This window comes from Callorhinus ursinus, unplaced genomic scaffold (assembly GCF_003265705.2).
Source record: "Callorhinus ursinus isolate GAN/ISIS: 27379988/994484 unplaced genomic scaffold, GSC_fseal_2.0 scaffold34, whole genome shotgun sequence".
NCBI lineage: Eukaryota > Metazoa > Chordata > Mammalia > Carnivora > Otariidae > Callorhinus > Callorhinus ursinus.
In genome coordinates this window covers 15,523,713-15,531,258 of record NW_027397096.1, presented here as the reverse complement: position 1 = coordinate 15,531,258, position 7,546 = coordinate 15,523,713, and the positions used below count along the sequence as shown (strand labels likewise).

The 7,546-nt window shown below is 56.9% G+C and overlaps 1 protein-coding gene across 1 annotated transcript; it reads left to right on the top strand.

Annotated features, from left to right (window-relative positions):
- Positions 1 to 725: 725 nt before the first annotated feature.
- NOG (noggin) lies at positions 726 to 2,697 on the top strand. Its single transcript, XM_025851038.2, has one exon. The coding sequence runs from the start codon at positions 1,310 to 1,312 to the stop codon at positions 2,006 to 2,008; it is 699 nt and encodes a 232-aa protein (XP_025706823.1). The 5' UTR covers positions 726 to 1,309; the 3' UTR covers positions 2,009 to 2,697.
- Positions 2,698 to 7,546: the final 4,849 nt, after the last annotated feature.

Genomic DNA, 7,546 nt, shown 5'->3' with positions numbered 1-7,546 from the left:
GTGTGTGTGTGTGTGTGTGTGTGTGTGTGTGTGTGTGTGTGTGTGTGCTGGGGGAGGGGACTTAGACCAAGCTTGGGAGAGAGGAAGGCGAGACGCGCCCGGGGGGAAAAATCTCCATGCACATGGAGAAATTCCTTGCGCGGGACTGCACGGAGAAACGAGCCCCCAGCACCTCCCCGCTGCTCCCCTCCCCGTGCAAAGCACCCAGCTAGTGAGAACCCTCACAGCCCCACCTCGAGCACCCCCCAAAACCGGCCCTGCACCCTCCAGCCCGGCTCCAGCGCCGCCGCGAGCTTTCCCCAGGACTGGCCCTGGCGGGGCGCCTAGAGCCCCAGTTGCATTGCTCCAGGAGAAAGGAGGGGGGCGGTGCATTTTGCAGGAGGAGGAGAAGGGGGGTGGGTGGTGGGGGAGAGAGAAAATTGCGCGGAGACCTGCCAAGCGCCACCGCCGCCGCCACCGCCGCTGCCGCCGCCGCCGCCGCCGCCGCCGCCGCCGCAGCCGCCTGTGAGCTCCGGCGGGCAGCCGGACTGTCGGCTTCCCGGGGCATCTGGGTCCGGCGGGGCACAGCCCTGGGCGCTGCCGAAGCCGCCGCCGCGGCGAGTGCAGGCGGCTTCCCCCCGGAGCCTGTGCCGCTCCAGCTCCTCGGGGGTGGAGAAGTGGGGGGTGGGGTTGTTGTTTGGGGGGAAGAAGGGGGAGGGGGCAACGCCGAGAGAGTCAGTGGTTTCCATGGTGATGGAGCTGAAAGTGCAGGAAATTTAAAGGCTTGGACCCTGCGAGACAGACAAACCGGTGCCAACGTGCGCGGACGCCGCCGCCGCCGCCGCCGCTGGAGTCCGCCGGGCAGAGCCGGCCGCGGAGCCCGGAGCAGGCGGAGGGAAGTGCCCCTAGGACCCGCTGGGCCAGCGGCGCTGCACAGAGCGGCAGGACGACGAGCAGCGAGAGGAGGAGGAGGGGAGAGCGGCTCGTCCACGCGCCCTGCACCGCCGCCGGCCCGGGAAGGCAGCGAGGAGCCGGCGCCCCCTGCGCCCGCCGTCGCCCTGGAGTAATTTCGGATGCCCCGCCGCGGCCGCCTGCCCGAATAGACCCGGGAGAGGAGTTGCGGCCAACTTGTGTGCCTTCTTTCCGCCCCGGTGGGAGCCGGCGCTGCGCGAAGGGCTCTCCCGGCGACTCATGCTGCCGGCCCTGCGCCTGCCCAGCCTCGGGTGAGCCGCCTCCGGAGAGACGGGGGAGCGCGGCGGCGCCGCGGGCTCGGCGTGCTCTCCTCCGGGGACGCGGGACGAAGCAGCAGCCCCGGGCGCGCGCCGGAGGCATGGAGCGCTGCCCCAGCCTGGGGGTCACCCTCTACGCCCTGGTGGTGGTCCTGGGGCTGCGGGCGGCACCGGCCGGAGGCCAGCACTATCTCCACATCCGCCCGGCTCCCAGCGACAACCTGCCCCTGGTGGACCTCATCGAACACCCGGACCCTATCTTTGACCCCAAAGAGAAGGATCTGAACGAGACGCTGTTGCGCTCGCTGCTCGGGGGCCACTACGACCCGGGCTTCATGGCCACCTCGCCCCCCGAGGACCGGCCCGGCGGGGGCGGGGGGGCGGCCGGGGGCGCCGAGGACCTGGCCGAGCTGGACCAGCTGCTGCGGCAGCGGCCGTCGGGGGCCATGCCGAGCGAGATCAAAGGGCTGGAGTTCTCCGAGGGCTTGGCCCCGGGCAAGAAGCAGCGCCTGAGCAAGAAGCTGCGGAGGAAGTTACAGATGTGGCTGTGGTCGCAGACCTTCTGCCCGGTGTTGTACGCGTGGAACGACCTGGGCAGCCGCTTTTGGCCGCGCTACGTGAAGGTGGGCAGCTGCTTCAGTAAGCGCTCGTGCTCCGTGCCCGAGGGCATGGTGTGCAAGCCGTCCAAGTCCGTGCACCTCACGGTGCTGCGGTGGCGCTGTCAGCGGCGCGGGGGCCAGCGCTGCGGCTGGATTCCCATCCAGTACCCCATCATTTCCGAGTGCAAGTGCTCATGCTAGAACTCGGGGTCCCCTTCCCGCACCCGGACAATTGATGGAACCCCACCGACGCCCTCCCCCCCCCCCCCCCCGCACCGTCTCCAACCAGTTCCACCACCCTCTCGCGAGGGGATTCAATGAACTTTTTTTTTTTTTTCTGGCTACAGAGACCTAGCTTTCTGGTTCATGTAATGCACTGTTTAACTGTGTAGGAATGTATATGTGTGTGTATATACGGTCCCAGTTTTAATTTACTTATTAAAAGGTCAGTATTATACGTTAAAAGTTACCGGCTTCTACTGTATTTTTAAAAAAAAATAGCAAAAGGAAAAAAAAGAACAGAGCAAAGAGAGACTTATTCTGGTTGTCGCTAATAATGTTAACCTGCTATTTATATTCCAGTGCCCTTCGCATGGCGAAGCAGGGGGGAAAAGTTATTTTTTCTTAAAGTACAAAGAGAGGGGAGAACTTTTGTAGAAGGACTTTTAAAAAGCTATTTTCCATTCTTCGGAAAGTGTTTTGGTTTTCCTTGGACCTCGAAGAAGCTATAGAGTTCAATGTTATTTTACAGTTATTGTAAATATAGAGAACAAATGGAATGACTAATCATTGTAAATTAAGAGTATCTGCTATTTATTCTTTATAATATCCCGTGTAGTAAATGAGAAAGAAGTGCAGAGCAGGATTAAAGAAAACCACTAAAATCGACTGCGCTCGACACTGCGATTCTCTGTGTTGGTGATTGATGGGGGGTGTGCGGGCTGAAGGGGGCGGGTAGGGGTGCCGCTGTGCTTACGATGCCTGTTGGGAGAAGGGGCTCATCCCCTCTTCTGGTGTGTTGGAGGTGACCGCTCAGTTTTTCATGGGGGGGGGGCGGGTTATTCTCAAACCCCTCACTGGAGCATCACGTGGCCTCCGCCCAGTCTCCCAGCTTTTTCTCGCTATGTCACCGAAGCTCGGGCCCGTCCTGACCTCGACACCCAGCCGGCCCCCTGGAGCTGACCCCAGGCTGGGCCGAGGGGCGGGGGGGTGTGGGGGGGAGGGTGGGCGGCCGCTTTGTCCTGCCTGACAGGCCCTTCACAATGGGGACACGTGTCTTTCACACCTACCCTGGGGGCGGAGTGCCGCTGAAACTTGACCCCCGAGGAATGGGGGGGGGGAGAGATCAGAGCGCGCCCACCCAGATCCCGCCACCCCTCCCGCCTTGCACCGGCCTCCCCCCATCAATAACCAGCCCATGTTAACCCTTTGCACGCCCAGAAGCTGCGGTGATGCACGCTGAAGTGATCCAGTCCTTTGGAATCAACACTCAGGCTCCGGGATCTTGCAGGTCTGAGCCCCCCAAATCCCAGGCCCTCAGCTGGAATTGCTGGGGACAACTGGGTGATTTGACACTCGCCTCCTCCCCCCACCCCCGTGCCCCAGGACCTAAGGAGGACTCTGAGGGTCAGGATTTCGGAGGGGTCTGAATTTGGGTGAAAAATGCCACCACAGGGATCTGCAGTTGGGAACGGGGTGCGCCCCCCCCCCGACACTTACTCCGTTTGGGGGTGGGGAGGGAGGAGTTCTCAGAATCGGGATCTTTGAGCTTTTGGGTTAAAAGAGGGGCAGAAGACGTGTTACCCCTTAAGGGACGTGCAAAATACCACCCTCACCCACCCCTTAAAAAGCCAACTTCTTGGGGCTGGCGCTCGACTCGCGTGCGTCCCTCCGCCTCAGTCCGCGGTGGCGCCCATCCGCGCAGCTCCACGTGGGCCGGCTTCCTGACACTGCTCAGCGCTCCCTTTATTTATCTTGGACTCCAAAGTCGCTCTCCTTTGCTCCCTCCCCACCCCCCTGCCCCCTCCCCGCGCCTCCCTCCCGGCATCCCTCCCCCCCCACCCCCACCCCGGGGTTCGGAGTCCCGGCGAATCTATGCTAATTATTTCAAACCTGCGCCGGGTCCCCAGCGCAGTCTCAATGCCCCCGGCCCCGCCCGCCCTGTCCCTCCAGCCGGGCGCTTTCTTCCCTCCCGACGCAGCCTCGGTGGCTCCTCATTTCAATAGCCTGGCCCGGGAGCCGGAGCCCCCTCCCCGGCGCTGCCTCCGTCAGCCGTGGGACAGACGTTAGGGTATTCATTAACTGAGAGCCGAGGAATAACGGCATTATTCCCCCCAGAGAGGGCACCCTGCCCCCGCGACTATCTGAGGCTTCATTGTAAAAGGATTAAAAGTTAAAGACCTCCATCTTATGATTCTTTCATTTAATCTTCCTGGCGCCTGGGAGACATGCTCGATGGATGATGGCTTTTAAAATATTCCTAATGTCGGCTACCTTAAGACTCCAAGCCGGGCAAACAAACGTAATTTATTTCCAGAAGAAAGGGGATATTGAGATGTTTAAGTTTATGAACCGCCGTCCCCATGTATATTTGTTAAGTTCTGACAAATACCCAAATAACGTTAAAATCAGCCATTCATCACTTATGAATTTATGCAAAACTTTCTGTGCCCCGGGCCAATATTTTTTTAGACAGAGTTTCACTCGCGAGGGGCGGAGGTGGTGGGGAGGGGGCAGAGGAGGGGGCTTACGGGGCGGTGGGGGGGGAGCCGAAAGCAAGAATTTTCATGCCTGGTAAACACGCGAATTATGCGAAGAGAGTTATTCCCAGCTGGGCGGGCAGCCAAAACTCGGAGAGCGCGCGGAGGCCAGCGCCCCCACCCCCACGTTGGCAATGTCATTGGATTACAATGCGAGGTCTTCCCCTCCGCGACGCCCCCTCCTCCCTCCGCCCGCCCGCCCGCCCGCCCGCGCCCCTCCTCCCCACCCCTGCCCACTTGGAAAACCCGCTCGCAGCCGGCGAGCTTCTCGGCTTTCAGAGCCGGAGCCGGTGTGAGCTAGGAGGACCCGGGCTACTGCAGACGTGACGGGCAAGAGACAGACCACCGCACAGACAGACCAAAGGGCAGGGCCCCAAGCCGCTCCGGACGCGGAGAGGAGGACCCAGCAGGATCCAGGCAGTCCCAGAAGAGAATGAAGGTGGTGCAGGCTCCTGGAACATTGTGACTAATGCACAGCCGGTTACCGGTTACGTCTCCATTATTATTAATGTTGATAATACTAATAATAGCCTCGACGCGGAAAGGAGTAGAGAGCTCTGGGCAGAGAGGCAAGAAAACTGTCCTCTGCGGTCACCTAGTGTCTATCTCCTGTGAGGAGGAAAATTGATCTTGGTGTCTTCTGTGGCTTTGACAGCCTGTGCTTATGAATTTATGCAGCTGCTGGGGCACCGTGCCTCCCCAGGATGGAGACTTAGAACCATTACAGATACAGACACAACCACTTTTTCAAAATCCTGGACGAGAATGGCAAGGTTTCCACCACTCCAGCCCTCCTGCCATGATTGCAGGAAATCAATCACCAACGCTCTATCTTCATCTCTTCCCTTTATTCCTTCCTTCCGCCCTTCCAACACTCCCACACTTCGCACACAAGTATACCCAAGCCAAATGTCCACAGAAAGCCAGCACCCTCAGGGGAGGGCCCTCTGGCCCCCAGAGTCTGGGAACAAGATCTGGTTCCCTGTTGAGCCGGAGAAGGCCAGGGGTCCATTATCAGTCTTGCTTCTGAGACCCCTGGGAAAGGGGGTTGAAGTTTGGTGGCAGCTGCAGGAGGAAGCTGGCTGTGTATTAAGAGCTCTTAGCTGTGCTGGATGGGGACAGCAGGGGGAGGGCCCAGCCCATATTGGTATTTTGAAGGGGTGATTCATCCTTTTTCTTTAATGCTCTTGGAATGTCAGTGCTGGAGGGGAGCTTAGATTCCAGTGCCCACCGCCCAATTTACAGATGAGAAGACTGAGACCCCAGTGGGGCACCCGGTCGCACGACTAACGTAGTTGGGCTTGGCCAGGTGGCCTCTGATGTGCCTTTTCACTCTTCTCTTGTTCTTTGTTCTTCGCTCCTTTTTGAAATTTCAAAAAATTTTTAAAATGTGTTTATTTTTGATGCTGGAGAGTTCTCTCCATAATTAACATAATAACAATTGAGCATCAGGCAGTTCTGTTCTGTTGTGTTTACTTGGCAAGCAGTGGTTAATGGCCTGTGATGAGCCAAGCACAGGGCTGGGCCTTTGCACACCTTCTGATTAGGTCTCTAGTTTCCAAATAAGGAAACTGAGCTCAGAGAGGTTATGCATCTTGCCCAAAGCCACACAGTAAGTGACATAATTATGATCTAAAATCTGAGCTGACTCCAAAGCCTGTGCTGCTTCTAAATACCCTTCCTCCCTTCAGGGATGTGAACACCTAGCTTGGGAGACACAACGTGCCAGATGATGAGCTGGCCAGTTCCAACTCAAGCTCTGTAGGGATTCACGCCTGGGAGGCCACACACAACATGTTTGTATGCCTCCTTATGTGCCTGGGCCCACATCCTGACTTCCCCCTACACACACACACACACAAAACACACGAGTTGGGGGTAAGAAATGAAGAGCAGGGTAAATGAAGGAAGAAGAGTTAGAAAAACATCAAACAAACTAGGGACGGAAAGGGGAGGGCTCACTGCTCAATTGGGCAGCCGGAGTAGGCATCTGACAAAAGTCTCAAAGGACAAGTTAAATGTTGATGTTCTGAGGTGGGAATGTGGGTAAAAAGGACATTTGGGTGGAGAAAGCACGGATAAGTAAAAAGAGATGATGTTGGAAACATACCGGGGAAGGTCTGAAAAGCAGGCTGACACCAAATTATGGAGGACCTTGAATGCCAACTAAAGGCACTAAACATTATTTTTCCAGCAATAGGGAGCTCTTGAATAGGGCAGTGACACCATCAGCACATTACTGCCAATGAATCCTTCATTCATTCAACAAACAGTTTTGATCAGGTTTTGGTTATCTATTGGTGCATAACAAGCTACACCGAAACTAACAATCCTAGGACAACCATTTTATTTTGCTCATGATTCTGTGTGTCAGGAAGTTGGAAAGGGCTCAGCTGGACAGTTCATCTCTGATACTCATGGGGTCAGCTGAGCACTGGAGATCCCATTTGGGGAGCTCAGCTGACCCGTTGACTAGAGCCCCTGCAAGTGGCTTCTCCATGAGGCTTCGGTTTTCCCACAGCCTGATGGCTTCAGAATAGTGGGACTTCCTACACGGTAGCTCATGGCTCTGAGAGAAAGTATCCCAAGAGACCTGGCTGGAAACTGCAAGGCTTCTTATGACATTGTCTCAAAAGTCCCACAACCTTCTTTCCACACAGTCTGTTGGTTACCAAGTCTCTAAAACCAGCTCAGATTGAAGAGAAAGGGAATTAGACATCACCTCTCAATGGGAGCAGGAGCAAAGAAACGGGGGACATCTTTAACCTACCACAGGCACTTTCTATAGGCCTGGCTCTGTATTGTATGCTCAGGACACAAAAATGGGAAGGTACAGTCATTTTCCATTTAGGTTTGGTGCTGGTGTCTAAGACGGATTAGAAATGGGATAGTGGCCACTGGGAGGCTAGTTAACGAGGACATTGCTATGAACCAGGAAGAATCAATAAGGGTCGATATTTGAGGAGTGTCAAGGCCAATG

Coding starts and splice junctions, on each gene's coding strand:
- NOG (XM_025851038.2), top strand. CDS start 1,310: ATGGAGCGCTGCCCCAGCCTGGGGGTCACCCTCTACGCCCTGGTGGTG.